This window comes from Drosophila melanogaster, chromosome 3L (assembly GCF_000001215.4).
Source record: "Drosophila melanogaster chromosome 3L".
NCBI classification, from domain to species: domain Eukaryota; kingdom Metazoa; phylum Arthropoda; class Insecta; order Diptera; family Drosophilidae; genus Drosophila; species Drosophila melanogaster.
Genome location: NT_037436.4, coordinates 22,565,235 through 22,589,442, shown reverse-complemented (window position 1 = coordinate 22,589,442; position 24,208 = coordinate 22,565,235). Strand labels below are relative to the sequence as shown.

At 44.9% G+C, this 24,208-nt stretch overlaps 1 protein-coding gene and 1 long non-coding RNA gene across 3 annotated transcripts in view, besides 1 other annotated feature; both read left to right on the top strand.

Moving 5' to 3' along the window:
* Nucleotides 1-16,329, top strand: part of CG14459 (uncharacterized protein) — a 64,803-nt gene extending 48,474 nt beyond the window's left edge. Inside the window, exons 4-5 of one of the 2 annotated variants that reach the window (NM_001369979.1) lie at nt 6,081-6,440; nt 12,306-16,329. In NM_001369979.1, the coding sequence (NP_001356912.1) occupies nt 6,081-6,440; nt 12,306-12,358 (413 nt within the window). In that variant the 3' untranslated portion in view covers nt 12,359-16,329. The remainder of the gene's footprint in view (nt 1-6,080; nt 6,441-12,305) is intronic. The other variant, NM_001369978.1, reaches the window with a different exon arrangement.
* Nucleotides 7,048-11,766: a mobile genetic element.
* A 1,080-nt stretch (nt 16,330-17,409) lies between the features above and the next one.
* On the top strand, nt 17,410-19,079 carry lncRNA:CR46348 (long non-coding RNA:CR46348). Its single transcript, NR_163199.1, has one exon. It is a non-coding gene; the product is annotated as a long non-coding RNA:CR46348 (long non-coding RNA).
* The last annotated feature ends 5,129 nt before the right edge of the window (nt 19,080-24,208 follow it).

Below are 24,208 nucleotides of genomic sequence, written 5' to 3'. Positions count from 1 at the left end.
ACGCTTTGTGCCATCGGCGCGAGTTCTCTGTCCTCCACTTGTGATGGATTTTTCAGCCGTAGTTGCCGCTCGGACATCGGGCTCCGGCATTCTGGCCATATGGCCATATGGCCACAAGTGTCATGGCGAACATCGGGACGAGTGCCGGATGCATTCATTTCGTTTTACTCGCATTGTGGTTTCAGTTCCGAGCGCTCCGAAAATCTGTTTTGAAAACCAATAAATCAGATTTATTGGCCGCCCTTCTCTAACCACCGTGCTTGTACTCGTATAACTGTCTCTCTTCATTTACGTTTTAAGCTCGGATTTTTCTCTGTGTGCATCGGAGGTTTACTGTGCGGCTCTATCAATTCCAGGAAGTTGACGCAAAGTGTGGGATTAAAAGCTGATAAATGGTACCAACTTCGGCGGGGTATCATGCACGAATGCATATCGATGTGGGGATAAGTCAACAGATACTCCTAGTTGGTGTTTCGCCAATAGCCTCCTGACCCCCATTAGGAACCCGGTTGGCTTCGGCCAATTATCATCAGCTAGTTCCATCAGTTGCCATCCAAGCGTGGTCATAAATTACAGAAGGTGCTACGAGCCACACGGACGAAGTAAAATTGCTAGAGATAATGACACATTTCCCACACCTCCTTGGGGTCAGCTCCGGACCAGAATCAGGGATGCCAGCAACCCGTCGACGATGTCATCATCACCATCGTCGTTAGAGGCGCAAATCTGCGCTTTGGGCAATGTTATTGTTACAATCGACACCCATCGCGTTAAAAGCACACATATACACCCGAGTTGATTGCGGGGGTCGTTGGTTCGGTGGTTCGACATGACCCGTGGCGTATTTCGGTTTTGACCGCCGTCCCCTCCTGTAGCAACTTCCATTTTATTCCTATTCCGATTCCGAATAGCATTCCCATTCCCATTGCCATCTCTCCACGGGGGTGTTGACAATTCAAACGCAATAATTGCGACTGAGAACCGCACGACGCTCGGCGGGTTTCGTAGCTCCGATGGCGATTTGAGTTGGGATTGCCGAAAGGTGTGGCGCGCTCGTTACGCCGTGTTTGACACAATGTCAACTTCTGTAATAAGTCTCTGCCCGTAAAAAGAAGGAACATGCTCATTCTCATGCTCATGTTGATGGCAGTTGCAGCTCGCTTTGATCTCCGCTCCGGGGTAGTTCTAGTTCATCCTGGACCGAGAAGCCGCACACCCTGTGTGCGTCCCAGGCGAGACGCAGTTTTAATGAAGGCTCACCCCAAACTTCGTAGTGGCGGCTCTCTGGTTTCTGATTTTTGATCCTGTTACCCATTGTGGCCATTGTTCGCACACTGCACCGCGCACCGCATTCATCATTTGCGTGGCTCGGTTTTTTCCCGCATCACCTTTTCTGGATGGGTGTTTATTATTAGCCTGGCAAATACAACCGCACGCCGAAGTCGAAACGCCAGCCGGCGATCCTTTTCGAGCCTTTTTAGTTCCTGTCGAGATGGCTGCTATTGTGTTCGGGCATCGGTGAATGTTGGTTTAATGAGTTGAATATGTCAACGGATGCCGTGCGGCTGGCAGTGGCAGCAATGCGGTCATTAGCATTTCGAAATTACGCACAATATTTGGTATACGAAAAATGAAACATTAAGAAGAAAGCGAACTTTCAGTGGAGGGAGAGGTTACAAATGATGAGAGGTTAGAGGAGAGGTTACAAATGATGTCAAAGAACAGAACATTATTATCTTGATCCGAGTATATTTGCGGTTTATTTATAAGCTGCGCTTTGCTTTTCGTTGGGTGTTTTAAAATAGTTTGGTTAACAAAAAAAAAGTAAAGTGAAACCTAATGAAATATATATTAAATTAAGTATAGTACAGAATAGCATCATAAATAAATAATTTTGTACTACTTGTTTAACAAAAGAGCACTGTAGAAAATAACCAATAAATGGGACTGGTGGAGAGTAAAAACACCCACAAGAAAATATGAACAAATTCATGTTAAACATACGCATTGATTGACCCCTCAAGACCAGAATACCTCGTAGCCTTGCCGTTGAAAAACCAAATCTGTTGGCTCAAAAATAGTCAGAAAAATTTTAAAAGCTTAGTTTTACCCGATATTAATTATGAACACAGTTAATTATAAATAACAACAGTTTAATGTATCTTGCCAGTACGATTCTCAAAAATCCAAATTCTTTTAAAAACGCAGTTTATGTGACAGAAAGCAATGCTCGAGTAAGTTGCTAAAAAGTACTATCCTCGGACTTGTTTGAAACTTCATTAACTTAATTAAGTGTCCAATTAAAGAAGTTTTACCTTGCATGTGTTGTGACAAACGGAATTGGTAACAGTGAAATTTTTTCAGAAACTTCTTGCACTAGACAAACACTAAATGGAGTTTGCATATTCCTTTATAAAAGTGGCACACATAATTGCAACATATGTTTAAGGACCCCTTCGATGCAATATGCCCCGCAGAGGCACTGAATGACCGCAAAGGCCATCGGAAACACGCTGACATATGGAACAAAGGGAGCGGCCGCCGTCCAAGTGGGTTACTTATCCAATGGGTTACAATGGCCGTTGCCGCTGGCAAGGACGAACTAAAGAGCAGGACTCTACGTTATCTGCGTTATCTGCCCGCTGCCGGTGCTCAGCAAACCGCGAAATCGAATCCATAGATCAGCGGACGGGTGAAAAAACAGAACTGATTCAACTCTCGCTAATAAATGAAGAAAGGGGGCCCAAATGTTTGCAGTTGCTTTGACATGTTTAACAACAATGGAGAACGAAGGGCGAGTGCGGGAGGGGGAGTGCGCCTTAAGCCGCTGACAAATACGATTGCCTATGAAAATTGAAAAACCCAAACCGTCGGCGAAGGGATGCAACCCTTAAGTCGAGTCCTGCTAGGTCCTGCCTGGGCATTTGCATTGATTTCAATTAATTCGCTTGTTGTGCCATTTCCGATCCTTTGCGAGTGATGTTCGGATTGCGTGGATGTAATTGATATTTGCCTTTGCTGGGCTTCCAGGCTCAGGCTGGTAAGAGTCAAGTGCCTGCACCCCTGACGCTCCAGTGGAAATTATGTAAATGCCAAACATGCATTAGAGGCCAGCGGACCTCCTTCGCCTCCACCTCTAATCCCGGTCGGAATTATTCAGGCGGATAACTTCTGCGCCGTCTTCGCTCAGCTGTGCGAATTTCCTGGTGGCGGAGGATGCGACGGGGTGACAACAACCAACTGCCAACTGTCACTGACAGCTTCACTGCTATCAGCCAGGACAACAAGGTGTTTGCGGCCCTAGCTCGGCTGCGATTTCCCAAACGGAAAGGATGAGTCAGCGGCATTCACATTTGCACTCAAACTCGCATTCGCATTTCCCCAGTGCTTTTAGTTTTGTGAATTTGAAATGCCAGGACATCTGTTCAAGTGTTTTAGGAGCAGTCCCAATCCTCAAGCGATTTTAATGCGCTTAGTTCTGAAAGCGTGTCTAAGTGCCACGGAACTAAAAGAACTGTGATGCGGTGATTTACTCCCATCCTCCCCCTAATTTCCCATAATTGCTGCCATTTGAATGCCCAATTTAAAACAATTTAGGAAGTGTGACTATTATTAGTTGGTATCGATTGGGTCGTGCGTGTCAATACCAAGTGGTATTCATGAATCGTTGATGAGGATCAATTGATGCGAGTGTCCCTGGAATATTGATTTCGGAGGACATCAAATATTTATGCAGGATTTGTCATTTATATATTAAATTCTTTGAGCATGGGTTAATCGGTTTAAAAAGTTGTACCCACGCAGGGCTTTATTTTTTTATAGAAAGTTTTTTCCACAGCAACTTTCTTTGGCTTCCATTTTGGGCTCCCAGTTCGCTGTTAATTGTTAATTGGCTGCATCGATTGTTAATTGTTCCAGTTGTTGTTGGGAGGTACCTGATTGGGGCATTGTGAGTGAAAAGTTTCGAGTGCTTTCGTCTGGCGAAAGTTTGTGGCAAAACAAAGGGAGCCTCGCCAGCGGATTGATTGGTTGGTGAATTAATTACGTGGATTGCGCAAGATTACATAATCCCCCGTGGCAGCATCTCATCATCCCCAGCAACCAACTTAGCTTGAAGTTTTCCCCCCACACACCCCACTCGCGTCCCTTGAGTTATGCCCCATTTCTGCTCGAAAATGTTCCGTTGATAATCCTGGAAAATATAACCCTACTCGCCACTGTCTCCAGATCCCTAACAGGCCCATTCCGAGTCTCGTTTCCAGCCATTGCCCGGTTATACGTTTTTTATTTATTTTGCTTTTAACAAAATTTGGCAAATTTACACTTCGCTGGCACGGCAGCAAACAACAACAGCACATCCACAATGGCCGGCCATCCAATTCCGATTCCGATTCCCGCCCCACTTACTCGTACAGGGCAGCCTGATTGCGCCATGGCCCCATAAATAAGGGCAACATTCAATGCAAATTGGACTATTTACGCAAATTTTATTGCCACACAATTTTTACACATTTATTTTGTTTTTGTTGACGCTAGTTTTCCCTCGCCACATGGAGACGCAAATGCTTTATTCCTTTGTTGTTGCCCATACATTGTTGCCCCAGTGGAGTTGGTGCCCCAAGCGTCTACTGAATCAAGCCATTTGGGTAGAGCTTCCTTGCCTTTCACTGGGCCGACAATTTGGCTTCTTTGTTGTTCTCCCCGACCATCGTCGTGTCGACCCAAAGTTGAATCCTTTCTGCCTCGTCGAATTATGCGATTTGTGTCATTATTCCCTCGCTAAACGAGGCAAATTCGCCTCTTCGCATCTGAAGTCGCTGGGTGGCCGAATGTGTTTTTTATTGACATTTAGACGCGTCGCAGATTTGGCCCGGTCTCATCGTGTTGATTCCAGTTGGCCTGGCTTCTGTCATAAAGCCGCCTACGGTGGGGATTTACCAATAAATTCGATCTAGTGAAAATTTATTGACATTGCTTTTTAAACCGCGACGCGTGCTGCCCCTGAATTTGTATCTCCAGGAAATTGACATTGATGGCTTGCCGACGAGCGAGTGGAACTGACCTTTGAAGCGGGATATGTTCAGTGAATGGGTAATTGTTCGGATGTAATCGTTTTATGGGGGCGTAGAGTAGGAATAGGTTTTAGTTTGTGGCTCATCAAATCGCTTGAAATCTGTCAAATATACCACAACTAGTGCTGTCTTGGATTCGACCATTCAGAACAACCAAACTCACACATATCAACACCGAACAGAGTGAACAGAGTTATTAGCTCGTTATCTTTTGCACTTTATATTTACACAGTTGGCTCCCAAAAGCTGAACAAATCAGTGTAAAAGCCAAACGAAAAGGACCGAAAGGAGGCAAACCCCTTCCAACGCACAGTTTACCCCTAATTTTGTCGCTTGTGTTGCTTAAAATTCAAACAATGTGTTGATGCCTTCACACCAACCAAAACATGCATAATTAATATGCAAAGAGCGGCAACAACCACTACAACAACAACCACAATGGCAGGAGTAGACGGCAAGGAGCAACTTTTCCGAGCGAATTGCTTGTGGAAAATTGAAAGGGTTAGCATAATTTTTTTGCGGACATCGGAGGGGTTGGGGCTTAGGCCGAGGCGACACTTTGCTTTTGCCTGCTTCATTATCACAGCTTCTGCGTCAACATTATTTCCGCAAAACAGCAACACTAGGTGGTTGGGGTTCGGTGCGGTGTATCAGAGTTGTTGTTTTTGTTATTGCCATGCATAATTCATATGAGAAAAGTAACAATAGGCGACGACAATGAGCGGAGGAAAAGTGAAAACCTCAAACCTTTGTGAGATAACTGCGCAAGTGCTTTAATTGAAGCAAACCCTCACGGACACACATACACGCAGTCACTCACACACAACGGCGCTCATTTGCATATTTCAATGAATGCAATTAGGCGCAAGGAGGCAGTGGTGTGGGTGGGGGTGGAGTTTAGCAAGCAGCACCTGCCTTGACATGGAAAAAAGTTAAACTTTCCTTACCGACCTTCGAGAACCTTCCATCGGGCCCCATTTTACCTTTCATACTCTTTTCTTCTTTCAGCCAAGTCCCGGCATTTCACGGTCAACGGTCTTCTGAGTGCCAATAACACGTTCCAGCAGCAGCAGCAGAACCAATACAACCTGCAGCCATCGAATGACAGTCGCAACATCTACAACAACCCCTATATTCCGCCGCAGCAGCAGCAGCAGCAACAGCAGCAACAGCAGCAACAGCTGCAGCAGCAGACGCAGCAGCGCACCGCCCACCTGTTCAAGGCGCTAGCTGCCTCCGCTGGCGGCACCAACAGCCTGACCCATCCCTACGACTTCTCCAACTCATCGTCCTCCTCCAACGGCAACAATGAGCACCAGGGATCATCCTCGTTGGAAGCTGAAAACGCCTTCCTAACTCATAATAACGGTGAGTCTCTAATGGGCAATGGATTCAAACTGGGTGTACGTCTTGTGTTTCATTGTTTATTAATTATTGGTGAATATGGGCAGAGTTAAGAGCTATTGAAAATATTCAACTAATACCAACGCAGATTGAAAATCTCCGCTGCTGTCCGTTTACAAATGAAATAAAAGCTGTCGTCGAAACGCACATAACTTAGTCAATGTAATTTAAACGCTATTTATGTAATATAGTCACATAGGATTAGTCTCGATGATTTGGAAAAAACTTTATATAAACTTTATATATAACTTTATATAAAAATTTTATGCAGAACAGCAAGTTAAAAGTTTATTTTCACGATCTTGGAGGAAATAGAGAAATTGAGAGCTGTCTGGTTGGATGGTTGCATAAAGTGCAGGGCTGCAAATTGAATTAGGACTCGTGCAATTAAAAACACAACTTTCCGGAACTGCCAAGTAATATTTCCTTTTCCGGAACCTTCGCAATGAATCAGGGGCAGTGGTCAGAGGAACTTGTTCACCTGCCCGGCTGGATGCCAGCTTGCCATAATTTGCACGCAATTTGCATTTCAAGTGGCCAATTCCCCTCCCATCCTGCTCACCAAGTTTTTTTTTTTTTTTTTTTTTTTTTTTAATTTTTATTATTTATTGAATCTTCCCTTTGTGTTAAGAGACTAACAATAAGTGTTCAAATCTTAATCTAACTTAATTAACTTTCACTTAGTGATAGTTTTTTTTTTTCATTAATGCCCTAATAAGTTTATTGCTGGGCTGGGAGGTCGTTGCGGTGCAGCCGGCTTTGACTGCATACTCGGATTAGTTTTCTTGCGAGGGGATTTGTATGGGTGGTCAGCTTTTCGTTATACTTCGTTTTTTTCTCAGCTATTACTTCGATTACTAATTTGATTTTTAGGTCTCTGTGTATGTTTTCGTTCCGAAGGTACCACGGCGCTCCAGTGATAATTCTCAGAATTCTTGACTGTGCTCGCTGAATAATGTCTATGTTACTTCTGGATGCGTTGCCCCACAGCTCGGAGCCATAAGTCCAGATAGGTTTTAAGACGGAGTTGTATAGAAGAGCTTTGAACTCCAGACTAAGTGGAGAGCGAGCATTTATGAGCCAGTGGAGGTTCCTTGCTTTAAGTTTAAGATGTTTCGATTTGGCTTCTATATGTTTGCGCCAAGTGAGCCGCCTGTCCAGATGAACTCCCAGATATGTTACCTCGTCGGCTTGTGGAATGCATATGTTATTCAAGACCAGTGGTGGGCATGTTTGTTTGTTTAAGGTAAAGGTAACCTGCTTGCATTTTTGAACATTTATTGAAATTCTCCAGTCGGCAAGCCATCGTTCTACAGATGTTAAGTGTCGGGTTAGGAGTGCCGTGGCTTTTATTGGGCATTTCGAGCGACTGAGTATCGCGGTATCATCAGCGAACGTGGAGGTTGTTAGATTGTAGTCTATGGGGAAATCCGCCGTATACAGGGTGTATAAGATTGGACCCAGTACACTGCCTTGCGGCACTCCAGCTTCGATTGCACAATCGCGTGAAGTGCTTGTATCGCATCTTATTGCAAACACTCTGTTATATAGGTATGACTTCAGTAGCTTATGTGTGTTTTGGGGCAACAGCTTGATTATTTTAAACAAAAGTCCATCGAGCCACACTCTGTCAAATGCCTGCGCGACGTCTAGAAAAATGGCTGTGCAGTATTCTCGATGTTCAAAAGCAGTACGAATTTCTGACGTGATTCGGTTGACCTGTTCGATGGTTCCATGTTTTTCTCTAAAGCCAAATTGATGTGTTGGAAGTGTGTTGTTTATTCTAAGATGAGGGCTAATCCGAAGGAGTAGCATTTTTTCAAACAGCTTTGAAAGACATGTTAGTAAGCTTATCGGTCTATATGATGATGGCTGCGTTTTATCTTTTCCTGGCTTTGGAATCATTACTATGGTCGACTTTTTCCATTTTTGAGGGAAGTATCCAAGCTTGGCGATTGCGTTGAACAACAGGCAGATGTGAAGAATAGCACACTTTGGGAGTTCAATGAGCATTCTTGGAGTTATTAGGTCGTAGCCAGGCGATTTTCTTGGGTTCAGTTGCTCTTTGATAACCTTTGCTAGTTCACATGGTCGGAATTCAAAGGGTTCTTGAGGATCTAGATTGGCTGCTATTAAAGGAGGGAGAATAAATGTGTTGGTAGAGGGATTTGGTCGGAATACATTTTGTAAATGGTCAGCGAAAGCACTGGCTCTTTCTTCATCACTTCGAAACCAGGTGCCAGAGGGACTTCGTAGTGGCATAATTGGCGCTATTGGAGTCTTTAGGTTTCTGTGAGCTCTCCAAAGAGGGTACTTAGTGCTGGTGGGAGAGAGTTGCTCGATATATGAACGTTGGCTGTTTTTTTCCTCTTGTTTGAGAGCATTGGTAAGCCTGCGTGTGGCTATCTTAAGCATGTGCTTAGTAATTGGTGATCTATTAGACTGCCAATCCCTTCGTAGGCGTCGTTTATCTAATACCAGCCGCTCGATTTCGCGATTAGTTTTGATGTAGTTTGGTTTTGCATACGTCACTGGCGGGGTTGAAGCCTTTGCAGCCGAAACTAAAATGTTTTCAAGAGTTTCCGTTGACTTGTCTATATCCTCCTTTGTAGATAATGCCGTCGTTAGTTCTATGTGTGAACAGACATACTTTTGATACCTTGGCCAGTTTGTTCTAAAATTTGTGAGTCTATACGGTGGGTCGACGATGTGGGGGCGAGTTAGCATATTTAGAAAAACAGGTGAGTGATCTGATGATAAATCTGCTAGTGCTTCGGCGGTGACCATGTTGCGGGGGACATGTTTAGTAATTGCAAAATCGATCAGGTCTGGGATTTTTCTTGGGTCTGCTGGCCAGTATGTAGGCTTACCCGGGGATACATAGTCTAGCTTGTTTTCTGGCTTCGTAAGCGCATTGTACAATTGCTTACCCTTTGGCGACACAAGTCGAGATCCCCAATGGGTGTGCTTGGCGTTATAGTCACCCGCTGCGATGAACCTGTCACCTAGTGTGTTAAAGAATTCCATGAATTGATCCTCAGAGATTGGAAAGCGCGGTGGGCAGTAGACTGCGGCTAGAGTCGTTGAACCATTGTTGAGTTGTAAGGCTATGGACGTAGATTGTAAGTAGTTTTTGTCAAAATTGTTTAAGTGGTGGTGTTTTATGCGATTTCTGATGAGTATTCCAGTGCCTCCATGAGCTTTACCATCTGGATGATTTGTACCATAGAACAAGTATCCTGGTATATGAAAATTGTTTTTATTTGTGAGGTGCGTTTCTGATAGTAGCATTACGTCGATGTTTTTTTCGTAAATGAACTGTGTGAGCTCTTGTGTATGCCGTGAAACGCCATTTGCGTTCCACAGAGATATCCGTAGGGAAGCCATTATGGGGATTTTGAAGATACAAGAAGTTGAATCAGGATATTTTGGTTTTTCATGAGCTCTTGCAAAGTATTTTGCATGAACGTCATGAAGTCTTTCATGCTTTGCTGTAGGGATAGCATCATAGCTTCGATGCCACTTTGTTGTGTTTGTTGGATGTTTGTCGGTGTATGTTCGGAATGAGCAGTTCTTGTCGGTGGGGCGGGCACTTCTAGTCCGGATTTTAGGGCGCTAGCGAAAGAAATTGTTGGAGTAGTGCTTGGGACAGTTAGGGGTGGTTGAAAAATCGGTTGCGGAGAGTAGAAATTGACTTTGTTGTATGTATGTGCTGTGGCAATACGTTTGTTTAGGCGGCTCTTCAATTCTTTGTACACCACACAGCCTCTGTAGTTTGCAGTATGTTTTTCCCCGCAGTTACTGCATTTCTTCACAGACTTATCGTCCTTGTTTTTGGGGCAGTTTGCGGTAGTATGAGGTTCGCTACAGACAACACATACGGACTTAAGGGTGCAGTATGCCTTGGTGTGGCCGTATTCTTGGCAATTAGTACATTGAACTGGATTGATACGTTTGTGCGGCTCCTCCACGGTGATCCTCCGATGTAGCAAGTACTGTAAATTGTATATTGGGTGCACTTCGTTTTTCTTTAGTGCCTGGAGCTCTGGTTCGAGTTCTATTTTGAATAGTGGCTGCGGAACTTTGTCTTTGTTTAAAATATTAATAGCTGTCTTTGCAGAAAAGTTTTTGGCCTTCAGAGCCTCAATTATCTCAGCTGGTGTCACTGTTGCTTCAATGCCCTTAAGTACTACCTGTAGCCCTTTGCAACTTTTTAATTGGTATGTGTAGTAGTTTTTACCAGCATCATTTAGGTATTTAGTCACTATACGGTGGTCTGCTTCTGTTTGGATCTGTAGTTTTATTTCATGAATATTTCCTTTTTTAAGTGGGATAATGTGGAACTTGCTGTCACCAATCAAAGCAACGAGTTTATTTACAAGTGCATTTGTACTTTGTTCTCGTATGAAAATTGGTGGAGGCCTGGTCTTTTTTGATTCCCCTACCGTTTTTTCGTTGGGTTGTTCGGTCGCAGAATCAGCCAAGATAGCATATCGGTTTGAATTATTTACTGCAGAGTTTTCATTGCCGTTGTTGGTTCGATTGATTTTGGGTTGATTACCTGCCTTATTGTTTTGAGGGCTGAGCTTTCTCTTGATTTGGATGTAGCGATCCATGCCAGTCTGCACAGTCGAAATCGACTTCTGCTTTTGTTTTGATTCTTCTTTACGTGCATTATTGTTGTTGCAAACGGTCAGTGCTGCTGAATTATTTACAGCTGGCACAGCGATAATTAGTTGGGCCGCTGACGAAGTTGATGTTGTGGCAGTTGCCAGTGAGGTCACTGCACTCGTTATTGCAGTGTTACAGTTACCCGGGACGGTCGTTTGGCGCTGCGAGAGGAGCGGGGTAGGAGAGGCGGTCTCTTCGCTCCACGACTTGTGAGCCGAAGCAGGCAGAGAGGGAGAGCAAGAACGCGGTCTGTCGTTCGCTGAGGGCAAAAGTTTCGAGTTAGTTGAAGGTGAGGGTGCTCGATCACCGATTTGCGGTGAGACGAAAGAAAAGTATGCATTGTTGCGTTGTAAAGAGAGCCGGCGCTCGTCTTGTTCACATTGTCGCTGAGAACGTATGTCGTTTTGATTCATTGTTCTAAGTCCACATATAACAATTACCAGAACAATATGGAATAATTATTTATTTTAGTAAATAATTACTATAGTCAATAATTGTTAGTTGTGCAAACTGCACTTTACACTTTGTGTTTAACTTTCACTATACTGTTGTAGTTTTTAGAACTTGCTATTCGTAGCTTGAAAGAAACACGTCTCCACCCGAAGACTGTGGAATGCCGTGCTCACCAAGTTGGCTCCTTCTAATTACGTCTCACAAAAAGTGCTCGGTGGCCGTAGCTCAAGGCAGCTTCAGTTTCAGGAGCCGGAACATGGCTCTAACTTGGCGCCCAGTCCGGCGGCAGCAAGTGAAATTTATGTGAGTGCTTATAATTTGTAAAAGTAAACGAACCGGAGAGCGGACCCCGTCAGAGCAAGAGGTAAACGAGAGTTTGTTTAGCAACAAATTACGCACGAAGCGCTTGGAAAAGGTGTGCGGTCCTGAGATTTATGTGGGTGCAGTTAGCGACGGAGGTAATCGTGATCATCGCCATGATGATGATATTCGGGAATTGAATCATCACCGAGCTTAAAACGTGTACTCCAATCGAAGGTATCAGTGTCTTCCGCTTAAAGCCATCTTGAAAGCAGGAGCTACTCCTGCCAGATCTCCTAACGATTGCTCATCTTCCGACAACCAGTATCGTATCCCTGCTATTGTTTGCTTCGCTCCTTAGGGGAGCCATAAAATGTGGCAAAGTGCAATTGCCTGGCAGGCCAGGAATGAGGCGTAGGTCGAACAGACGCCGCCAGTTAAGCAATAAAAATCATTAAAAAATATAAAAATGAATGCAGCCAACTTAACAAGCAGACAGCTGACCCCCCACCCCTCCCCCTTGACCGACGAAGGACGGAGTCGATAGAGCCGTGAGAAAGGAATTGAAAAAATCATGGCAGGCGCTGCGAGATGCATCGTCCTCGTAACGAGGAACTAGTAACAAGTAACGAGCGCCCAGCGCCATAAACTTAAATCACGATTAAAAGTGTGATTATCCTTGTGGCGCTACAAATCGCCACCGCTGCAGCTGACAGCCCGGAGGACCAGGACGCCTGTCCTTTGGCTTCCTTGGTGCGGTGGCTTCCCCTCCTGCCCGACTCTTTTCCGTTGTTGCAGTTGTCTGACTTTATATCTTTACAACCAGGCGCGGCTGTGGATGAGCAGACAAAGATGTTTCCGAAGCTGTATCCTTTGTATATTCCCAGATGAGTGTTTGACTTTTGTTGCTTGGCGTGTTTTGTTTTGACTTGGGAGAGACTGCCCTTGGCTGCCTAGTTCGGCTACAGGACATTCGCGAGAATTCCGAAAGCTATGTTTTCCATTTTAAAACTAATTGGAGCTGGCCCTAAAGAGCATGTCATCCAATTAATATAATATAATCAGCACCACACTTACGGGTATTCAGCACATTTCAATTTTGCCTTTAACAAAAGATTCCAGGAAATTCTTTGAGTTTTTGGTTGATTGGCACAAAAGGAACGCAGGAAGCCAAAAGTAAAGCCGACGCTAAACCCTTTTTTGCAGTCAAATCTGGGCATTATTTTCCGCTCACATCGTAAATAACCAATGCTGGGATTGGAACATTGCATATGTCCAGAAAGCTGTCCGTCAATTGTAGGGCTTTTTGCCGGGATCCTCCCCTAAACTGTCAATTGTTCGATAGATATTTACCAATTTTACAGTCGTCCTGCCTCGATTTCACTGCAAACACAAAGGCAAATGCAAATAAACGCCGGCCAAAGTGGGTCTAGAATAAAGGAGCAGTCAGGGGTGGCTCGGCCACTCGGCTTATCACAATTGACCCATCACACGCCTTTGGCCTGCTGTCTGTCTGGACATTGGTTTAAGGCCCCCTTTCCTTCACCTTTCACTCCAGCCTGTCGAAACGAACAATTGACTCTCGTTTTTCACTGATGAACTTAACTTATGTCAAAATATGCGATAAGTAATCCTTTTTAGCTCCGACATTCGGCTTCCTGCGTGGGCCCAGTCACTTGTCCGTCCAGCCGTCCAGAATCTTTGAACCTTTCGCCTGTGCAAATATTTTCTTTCCAGCGATAATTCCGTTGCGGGACTGGAGGGGTTTGATAGAAATTGCTATTTCTGTACATTTGTCACGAAATCTAAAACAAAAAGTTTATTTATGTTTGCTTTGCCCAGAATTGAAGACTTGTAATGAATTGTGACAGGAGAGTGGCAGATGGGGGAGCAAGTGGTCAAGATGTGACTTTGTTTGGGTTTCATTTGCCAGTGGCCGGGGTGGAGTACAGGTCACCCCAAGATCAATCCGCTCTAGTTCAGAAAGATACACAAGCATTTCTCCCACTGCTCTGCACTTGTCATAGCGACAATTTCATGGTTCCGCCTTATTTGGAGGACACATCCGTCCGTCTTCACGAGGCCAGTCTTATCGATGGGGCATCACCCTTGCCAGCCATCAATCCCCCAAGCTTAACGCCGAGATTCTCAATTAGGATAATCTCTGAATGACTAAGCAAATATTGACAAATTTCGAAGATTCGATGCGTGCTAGGCCCACGTCAAAACGCATCGGTCACGAGGGGAAGTCCTTGCAGAGTGTGTTTTTTGGACTCATAAAACGTTCCGCATTGCCAGATGAAATGCGTCTCTGGGGGACCATGGACCAGAGACAGGGACAAGGGTGCAGCCCTCTATTATATGCACATAAAAATAAATTCCAAGACTTTATTATGCCCATGTACTTGTCATTGTCGATGTGTGTGCAATGGACTGTGTTTTTCATTCCGTGTTCTTTTGTCCCGGGTCCGGTGCACAGTGCTCTCTGTTTGGGAGACCTGCAATTGCAATTGTTGTTGACTGAACCCATGGAGGGTTGGTCGTGGGCGGTTTGTGGTGGGAGTGAATAAGGTTTGGGGTGTAGGGAGATTACAGGCGTGCAGGGGGTCATTTTGCATTTGTTTGTGCCCAGACAGCAGACTGTGTTTAATTTTTCGCAAATGTTCAATTGAATAACATGGGATAAACGCTTCATTGGCTTTTCTGGTGTGTGAGATTTCTATTTGGTTAGTCAATTTCGGATTATTGAGGACAGTTAGGAATGAACTTTAGAGAACGATAACGGCAACAGAGTTGCTTGACAAATTGAATTAGAAAGTAAGCCCTATTTCTCTCTACCAAACTTTCGCACAAGTTTTCTGGCTTTCCATCCAACCACGGCAATCTTCAATCGTGTGTTACTTCGCCAGCGTTTTTGCTTTTGTCGAATCGGTCTACAAGTCTACTGGAGCACAACCGCCCACGGCTGGCAAACAAACAAAATGGCAGTTTGATGCACCGAAAGTAATAGACAAAAAGTGCAGCCGCCTTTTAGGCGCTCGACCGACTCAGAGTGCGCGCCAAATGGGCGACAGTGGAAAAGCTCTCCGTAGATGTAGATGGTTATTGATAACCGAAAGTGGCTTGTGGCCCTAAGAGCGCCTAAGTGTATGCCTCGAATATTGTGCAACTGTAATTTGGTAATCTCAAGCACGCCACACACACTCAGGGCAAAAGGACCAAGCTGGAAAAGGGGGCGGGAACTGCACAAAGTGACTTTTCAATCTCCATTGAGATGGCAAAATTTTGCTTTCAACTGCTGGCCAAGCACTTAAGCAGGTCTTTTGGTCGACGTCAAGTGGGATGTTGTGGTCAGGCCATTATAACTTATAACTGGGACTGCTTCAATCCACTTCTTAGTCCTTCCATTTTGCAAATGAAATGCAAGCTGACAACGTATCAATTTAAATCAAATGAAGTGCAATTTGTGCCATCCCATCCTTCACTTTGGACTGGACTGCCTTCACTCGAGACCCAGATAAAGGACAAAAGTGCTCGGGGCAAAGCAATCCAGCGTTAAGTTAAGTGCCGAAAACTTTAACACACTTTTCGACTTCAATTATGAGCTTTGTTAGGCTACCATTCGGGACCGGCCGTTGACATAGTTTTCGGTGGACCAGGCACGTCCAAGTGCGAAAGTTGCAGCTCATTACGTGGCCAGCAGACCAAACGGGGTGAGAAGTTTCTTACCACCAGTGTTGTGTGCAAATTAGAATCCTTGCGCCCTATGTACTTTAAGTGAGCAGACAAAAGATCCGATAGGTCCGAAACCCCACGCATGTCCCTCGACACCCAACACACCTGGCCAATTTGCGCTCTTGACCCCTCTGCTGGTGAAAACGATGCCAGCAATTTAATGAGCTGCCATTTATATAAAAAGGAGCAAAGTAGCCAAGTGCCGGTAGTCGGCAGTCGTGAGGCTGGGCTGGGGGCAGACAAATATTTAGCAACGTCGGTGGACTTTCTCTCCGCAGACAGACACACAAATGGAAGGACTCGGGGCACTCACATGGCTCCCGCGTCCCTCTGCTCATCTCTTCTACTCGACTGTGATTCATGCAGAGCAGCGACGGCAGCAGCTGGCCATAAAAATGGCTTAAAATGATCATCATAAACGTTGAGTGAGCAAATATTGCAATAAAAGTAAATGACTGAAGGACGTCGTAAAATATTTATACGTGAGCTGCTCGCACGGCCACCTGCGAGGATGTAGGACATCTCACAATGAGCGAGGGAGCGCGAGGAGTCATGAATACCATAAAAGCGTCGAGCGAATGCTAGGAAAATAAGGGTCTGTCGAAAGAAATGTGCTTAGCGCGCGAAAAGCGTGGAACAAGGATAGGATAGGTTTGACCCAGTAAGTGCACAGGTATTCCTTGATAGGATTCCCAAGACCTTGGCAAGCATGCGGCGTTCCTCCCTAAGGGGATTCTAATATAGTTCAGTACAGCTTCCGTTATAGTGCACTTTATGGTGGTGCAAGTTTCGGCTATAAAACGAGCGTTTTACGATAGTTGCAATTGGGGCTCGCCAAAGCTTCGCTCCTCTAGGTGGTGTTGTTGAAAAAGCTGAGTCGTAAGAGACTGAAAGCATCCCAATCAGAATGTCAGTTAACAGCAGTAGTGGAAGCGTGCTCCCGTTTAAGTTCAAATTAGCCCTAGTAAATTATCTGCGCGCATTTAACTACCATTTCATTTTCTCGGAATCTCTGATTTTTGTGGATTCAAAAAGCCCATTGTCTATTTATTGAGAAGAGCCTGTTATTTCTCCGCCTGTTTGGAAATGGTAATGTTGTTCGGAATTATCTGCTGTAGTTCGCTTGCTAAAAGGGGTTGTAGCTCTGCTCTTTCAACTTCTCCGAATGTTCACTCTCTCTGGGCGTCTGTAAGCTACCCCTATTTGCTCTTGCAGAAACTTCGTCAAGTTTTCTTTTCCCCTGCCTCCTCAGGGGTAGTTAGATAATTTCTGTTAACATTGCAACCCCTGCGAGCACTTATTGCGCATAAGTCCTTTTGAATGGTATACGAGGTTTTCTGTAAATAAAATGTAAAAATGCTAGACCCTTTTAATACAGAAGATAGTCAACTATAGCCTCAACTAATAAAAAGTTGTACAGCGTTTAAGCAAGTTTTCTAATATGTAAGTTATTTTAAAATTATTCAAAAATAAAGTGTAAATAAATGGCTATTGTCAAATGTAGATAGATTTTACTGGCAGAAGTAAAATAGTTTCACTATCTACATCCCTTCTCTTCCATTCCAACGGAGCCTAGTCCCCTAGTCCCAAAAGCTTCCCAAGTTCACCAACAGCCTTAAGCTCCCTGTTATCAGCAGAGGTCCTTTAGGGGAGACACAACAGCAAAGCTGACCGAAAGCTCCTCGGAGGGAGGATGGAATCTCCTGCAGAGGTCTGCTCCGCAGGACTCCGGACTGAATCTCATTAATGGCTGCTGCGATGCAGACGCCGCAGTCGACCGAAGACTTACACAATGAGCGATGGCTTTTACACTCTTACTGCACACTTTTGGGCGCTGCGCTGCTATTTCGGCTTTTGCATAACTTTTATTGTTGCAAACACAGCTGGCCGAATTCGGGCGAAGAGCGCCGACGAGCCGAGCGCGAGGAGTCGACGAGAGCAGAACGCGGAAGTGAACTCGCTCGTAGCCGACTGTTGCTCATCTCCCGACGACGCCATTGTCCGTGCACCGCGCCAGAGTGTGTGTGTGTGTGCGTGTATCTGCGTCCTGCGGACGTGTCCTGAAAGCTGGAGCTGGCAATGCGGCCGGTAGTCGCATCGTCGCATCTGGCTAACGCCGCCATAAAACGCAACGCATTCAATGTGGCAAGCGAAACAATGAGCTGCTTCTGCCGCCGCTGTTGCTCCTGCTGCTCATCGCTGTATCCTTCGAAATTGTCCTAGTCGCAATCGCAGTCGCAGTCGCTCGTCGTGTCGTGTGTATGCAATTTTGCATTAATTTTATTTGCTGCCCTGGCCCAGAACCCCAACTGCAGCTTAGTTGTGGGCTTTGGCAATCGCAATTTTAAAACCAGTGTGCCACCGGCAGCAATTATAGTCCAGTTCAATGAACAAATGTGAAAAGGAAGGCAAAATTATTACATTTTGGCGCCAAAAAGTTTGACACGCATCTGCAAGTGTGAGTGTGTGAGCGAGCTTGTGTATCAACTTGGCAAGCATGTGGCTAGAAAAACTCTGTCCGCTGGAGAGTTGGCACTGCTAACTGCTTTCTGATACCTCCGGCCACAGCTGGTAAGCCTACTACTTTGGCATTCAGCAATTTATTAACGATATATAGCAAAGCTCCCTGGGCTATAATAAATGTAAACTCAGTGTGTATTCGCAGTGCGCTTACCTAATTATTTCTTTAAATAACCGTATATTGGCTGCCTAATGAAAGAGTCTCATTATCTGATACACGGACTTTACGTCACTGGATTACAACACTGCGTATACGAAACGTTTTCAACAGAGAGCATCGTTAAGCCCATTGGCCACATAACTAATTTCACAGCATGTAATTAAATAATTCAAATAATATTAAATAGTTAATATATTCAAGAGCACTTCACCAAATGTATCTCCGGAGATAGCTTTACGCAAAGTGTAAATTAAATCAGCTCACGTGGCCAACTGCGAGTAAATCGCATCTCCCTTATAAAACAGGAAGCCGCAGGCTTCTTCTCCGCGAGGATAAGCAGTTAGACCGCGATTTCTGGCACTACTCGGTGGGCCGAAATACTTGAAAACTAAAACAACGCATACATTGTGCCAAAATAGCCGACGGCAGAGCGCGATTATTTGCCGAAATTCGAATTAATAAACAAACTGAATAGGGCTTTTCATGCTAAGAAGGGCTGTGAATTAACGTGAGTGCAGTGCAAATAATAATAACCCCACGTAACACGCAAATCGGACTCAATTCAAGTGCACAAATATATGGCTAATTGTGAATAAAAGCGATATAACGTTTCTCACAGCACTAATATCTAAACACAAACAAAAGTCTTTTCATTCGAAAACCAGGTAAAAGTCAATTGCGTTTTCAGTCCTCGCCAATTATCGATTTGCACTTGCTTTAGTGTCGCAAAATAAATGCACAATGAAATTGACTGTCCAAAAGGTAAGTGAGCTAATCATACTTATTCCTTTTCATATCACCTCAAAAAAGGATAACTGTAAAAATTTCTGAAAGAAACCATTTGGATTCTCGACATATTGGCTCACTTGTTGCATACGGAAAAAAACGTATATGAATCCAAATGCCAAACGGAATGTGAAGGCTTTTAACGCATCTGCCCGGACGCAAAATGATTGCAGCTGCAGGATTCCTTTGGTCCTATTATATATTAAAAGAAAATACGAGAAAATACTTGCAAATATTTTATCAATAATGCAGCTGAAAACAAAAAGAAAACAAGCGCTGGAGAACGAGAGAAAACACCAGGAACTGGATAGGAAGCCTGGTACTTGGCTCTGGTCTCAGTCCTGGTCGGGTGGCAATGGGTTTCCTGGCAGTGGATTCTCTGGGATGCTCCTTTGTTGTCGAATGGGGGAAATAGTCGTACAATAAATTCAAGAAACCATGCAGCAAACGACTGGAGAGACGTTATGATAATCATATTACACATACGCCCCGTCCGCATAGCGAAGGAGGTCCTTTGCCTCTCGGTTTTCATTTTGTGGGCATTTGCATTTTTTCCTCTATTGTTTTGAAAGGCCTCATGCTGCTCATTACTCATAAATGCGGCCTGAGTCCCGACAAGTATGAATTTAACGAAAGAAAGCCGACGCTTGACTGAGTTTGGCTAGTAACGATTGTACTATATCCTATATCTAGTTCTAGACTAAGTTGGTCAACCGGAGCTTTAGAACTATTTCCCACACCTTTTTTCCAACTAGAAGGGCTATGCCAATTCAACGTGGGGATGGTAACTGAAGGCGGCGCCCGGTCGGAATTTTTCAATTTTACAGCTCGCACTCTTCTATTTTATTTCGCTTTATTCGCTCGCATATTAAATGTACAAAACCCACATGAAGACGTATTCATACGCACGCCTAAGCTGCCCGGGTGGAAGGAGAACCTGGGCAGAAGCACACATGCGATTTGCATAGGGTAAGGAAATCATCAGGCCTGGAAGGCAGTGGGTCCTGCTCCTCCTGTTGGAGTAGCGGTGATGGCCGCAGCCACGAATGAGATGTTGCTTTAGAGATTGTCTTCTCTTCCTTCTGCCACTTGCCTTTTCTTTGTCTGGGCTGTGTCGTCTGCCTTGCAGTTTACTTCCGCTTCCCATCTCGTCGCATGTGTTGTAGCCCGTCTCTCGCATTTAAATATACATTCGAATTCCGTTTCAAGTTAGCGGGTTCAGAGTAAAGCGAACGGGAAAACGCTGGAAAAATTTTTTTTAAAGGTAGGGCAAATATGTAAAATGTTATTCGTTTGCGAAGCGCACAGTGGGTAGAAGGGCGTCTATCCCGATAGACTTACACAATTTTGTACACCTTTGCATTGAAAATGCATTTAGGTTGAAGTCTTACTCTATTTCCTCTGGAGTCTGGCGGGTTAACACAATTTTGAATTGTAACGTGTATTCGGCTAATAAAAGTAACTGTTGCTGTTATTATTGGGCATGGAAAATACTAAATTAACAAGGATCTTATGACGCTTGGCCCACTGTGTGCTGGGTATGAAAAATTGAAAAGATGGCGCTAAGGCGTACCACGAGTAGAGGCCAAAAGGCGCTTACAAAAGGCGTCGTGAAAATAAAATAAAAATGTTAAGAAACAAAAAGAGGAGAAATAAATAAAAAGCCAGGAGAAGAAGCGCAGCTGGCAGGCAAAAGGATTTACATGCGTGTATCTGTGTGGGCGAGTGTGTCTGGGTGAGTTCCATTTGCCTTTTTACCAGGACTCTGGGACTCAATGCTCCCAGGAGAACTATTGTTCTTATTGTTGCCTTGGATATTTCAATGCTGTTAAGTTGACGCAAAAGGATCTCCAGGATCTGCCTTCAGGCCAGAGCTAGCGTAAGGGTGTGTGTGCGAAAAGGTACTAAGTCGGAACAAAGCTCAAAATTATGCAACATATTTTTTATTTCTCCATTACTGAGACCTTTCCACAGCCCCTCCTTCAGTTCCTTCCCATATTCCTGATGGCTAGTCGCATCGGCTTCCTTCATAGGCAAAGTAATGAAATTACATATGGGACGAGAGCTGCCTGGAGCCCTTCAACTTTGGGCTGATTATGGAAATGAGAGTGGGGACTTTCTTTTTCCAGCCTCTATGCAGCTCCTAATGATCTCCAACGGCTTTCTACGAGTTAATTAGATTGCCGACGCGGTCGGCTAGCATTTCGATCGAATCTGGGCCACCTAGGAAATGGTGACCCTAAAGGAATGCCGGGAAGTATTCTTAAAGTGGGCTATCCACCTTCTGGGGTCTAGTTAAGCTGCCGCAAAATGGTCTTTTCTGCTAGCCATGACCGGTTAATATTTCTTGGATTTGTAGGTACTAAGCAAAATGTCGAAAAAAATTTAATTAAAATGGTCAAAGTTAATTTTGTTTGGGCGACGGCAGGCAAGCAACAACAAAAAGATCAAATATGCAACAATGAAGCCGAGAAAATGCACCCGTAAAATACCGAGACAGGCATGCACACAACATCACACACTTGGTAAGCACGAAGGGCGGATGATGGGGTATGGGTATGGATCCCGGCTAAAAGTCGAAGCAATGGTCCAACTTTTGCTGCCGGCCAAAGGGAAAATCAGGCGGGGGCGAACAAAGTGGAGGCAAAACTTTAGTTTTCGGAGACTTCGCTTGGCGTTCTCAAATAAATTTAATTCAATGTCTCTTCAGTCATTCATACAATGGCCTCCCACACCAACTTACACGGCCGGCATTGTCCGGCCAAGGTTGAGCTGAGTTCCATGTGCGATCTATTCAAGCGTCATTCCTTTGGCTTTCATTGGCTTTCAGGCAGCTTAAACTTCCCTCGATGTATGCAAATGGAAGAAGAAAAACACCGAAATACTGAAATACTGAAACAGAAAGGAACTGAACGAGCTGAACGAGAAATGACCAAAAGGCAAAACTTTCCGACACTAAATGAAAGGCCCCAAAAGAGGGTGAAGCAGCAGAAGGACCTTGATTCGGTGCAGTTCTTGATTGGTCCCAGCGCGTAGAAAGTGGAAGTGCGAGCACATGTTTGCTTTGACATAGTTCTAATTGGGACTGGCTTTTTCGTAAGGTACTCACCGAAACAGAAGGAAAAGGGAATATGGTGCCTTGAGGAATCGCTCTTCCGACGTGATCCACCATCCCCCATTTCCTCCTAAAAGAATGCATAAGGCCATGCATATTAAAAATCTATTCTTAGGTATTGCCAGGCAGCCCAAATGACCGGACCGGAGCTAGGGAAGTCTGGGCGCCGGCTGTCGCAGCTCGTGACTTACTTAAATGGGCATTGGCAGGATGGGAAATGGACTTCACCCGCATGTGGACAGTCTGGACGGAACCGAATCCTGGCTCAAGTGGTCGGGCATTTAAATTCAATCGTCTCCATTTTGTATGCTCTTCCTTTTCCCATTTAATGTGCTCGTCCCACTTCAATGCCGCTTTTCGGGGGTAGTGTCATATCGTGTCAGCAGGACCTTCTTTCTTGCCATTCCGTTCCGTTCCTCCACTTTCGCTGTGTGCATATGCATGTGTGGGCGTATCACCACACACCTCTTCCGACGTCTTTTCGCCCATTTCTGGCGAATGTCCTGCGGATGTAATAATTGTCAGCAGCAGTTTTGCGGTGCAAGTTAAACGCAGCCCACGCAAAAAAATTGTCAACCATCGGAAATGGCAAAGTGAATTTTATGCTAACACGAGCGTCTGTATCTGCACCCCCCTTCTGCAAATAGCAGTGCAAATTGAATTTTTCGCTGGATATTTTCGGCGTATTGGCGTATGAAATGATTTTGGGAGGATCCTCGGATCCGTGATTGCTCCCAGTTTGATTATCGCTCATGCTAATCACATGTGCTTCGCTCTTTTGTGTGCTGCTCACTCCAATTAAGCAGGCAACTCCTTTAACTATAATCGTGCTGCTCCTCCTGCTGCTCGGTCGCACATTAAATTACCGGCTGCCAATTAGCTATCGCACCCAAAGCACACAAACACGGCCATAGATAAGCAGACGCACACAGATACTGCATCATCAGCAGCAGCATCAGCAACAACACCCGCAGCAATAGCAACAGCAACACAAATGAGCGCATTTAAAAACATTACCGCGTTGGGCGACTGCAACAACAAAGACGACGGAGCTGGCGAGTAATAAAAGTGCAGGGAGGACCCCAGTGGGGAGCGAAAATTGCAGAACATGACAGCAAAATGCATATTATGCATAATTAACTGTTTATGCGAATGAGTGACAGGCGAAAGGACATGGGGATACCAGGACGCGGATCCCTGCAGCCTATGACCATGATAATCACGGCTCTGATGACGATAATTACGCCGGGGTGGATGGCGATGATTGCGTTCGCTGAAAGTGAAACAGCTGAGAGCAGCAGCCCCGTCCTGCTAATTTAGACGTTGTGCTCTGTGGCTTTTAATAATTCACACCCAAAGACAAAGGGGACACTCGAGCGGTGGCAGTGGAAAAAATGGGTTAAAAAATGGAAAGCAGACCGGCAGAAGGCGGGCCCTGCGACGGACGGCCACCGGATCCTTTGCCACCGGGGGCTGGCTGACGTCGCTTTCACTTCGCAGGCCGTCAATTTGACATGTTTACCATGTGTCTGGGGCTTCTCGTGTAACAAAAGGCTTGTTTGCAATTCGCACGGTTGGGAAAAAGGGGGAAATGGGGCTGGGCGCTGGAAACGGACCGGGGAAAACTTCTAGACTCCAAGGATACTAGTTTTATTCTGCTTTGCGGTCCCTTCCATTCCGTTCGCAAAAAAATGCTGAGAGAACGAAAGAAGATTTTTGGCATGTGTGCGGTGCACGTTTTGATGACATGACAACAGCGATCATTGTCCACAGTTGGCAGCAATGTGACTTAATAGGTTGTTGACTTTCGATTGGCAGACAGGCCTGATGGAAGAGCAGGCAGGACTTTCAATTAGTGTCCTGTTGACTTGCAGCTCTGATTAAATTATGCACATCCCTTTAGTGCCGTGCTCAGCCGGCCTAAAAAACCTCGACCCCTCAATGTATAATTCAGTAAACGATGCCATGGCAATTGCAAATTATGCACAAATA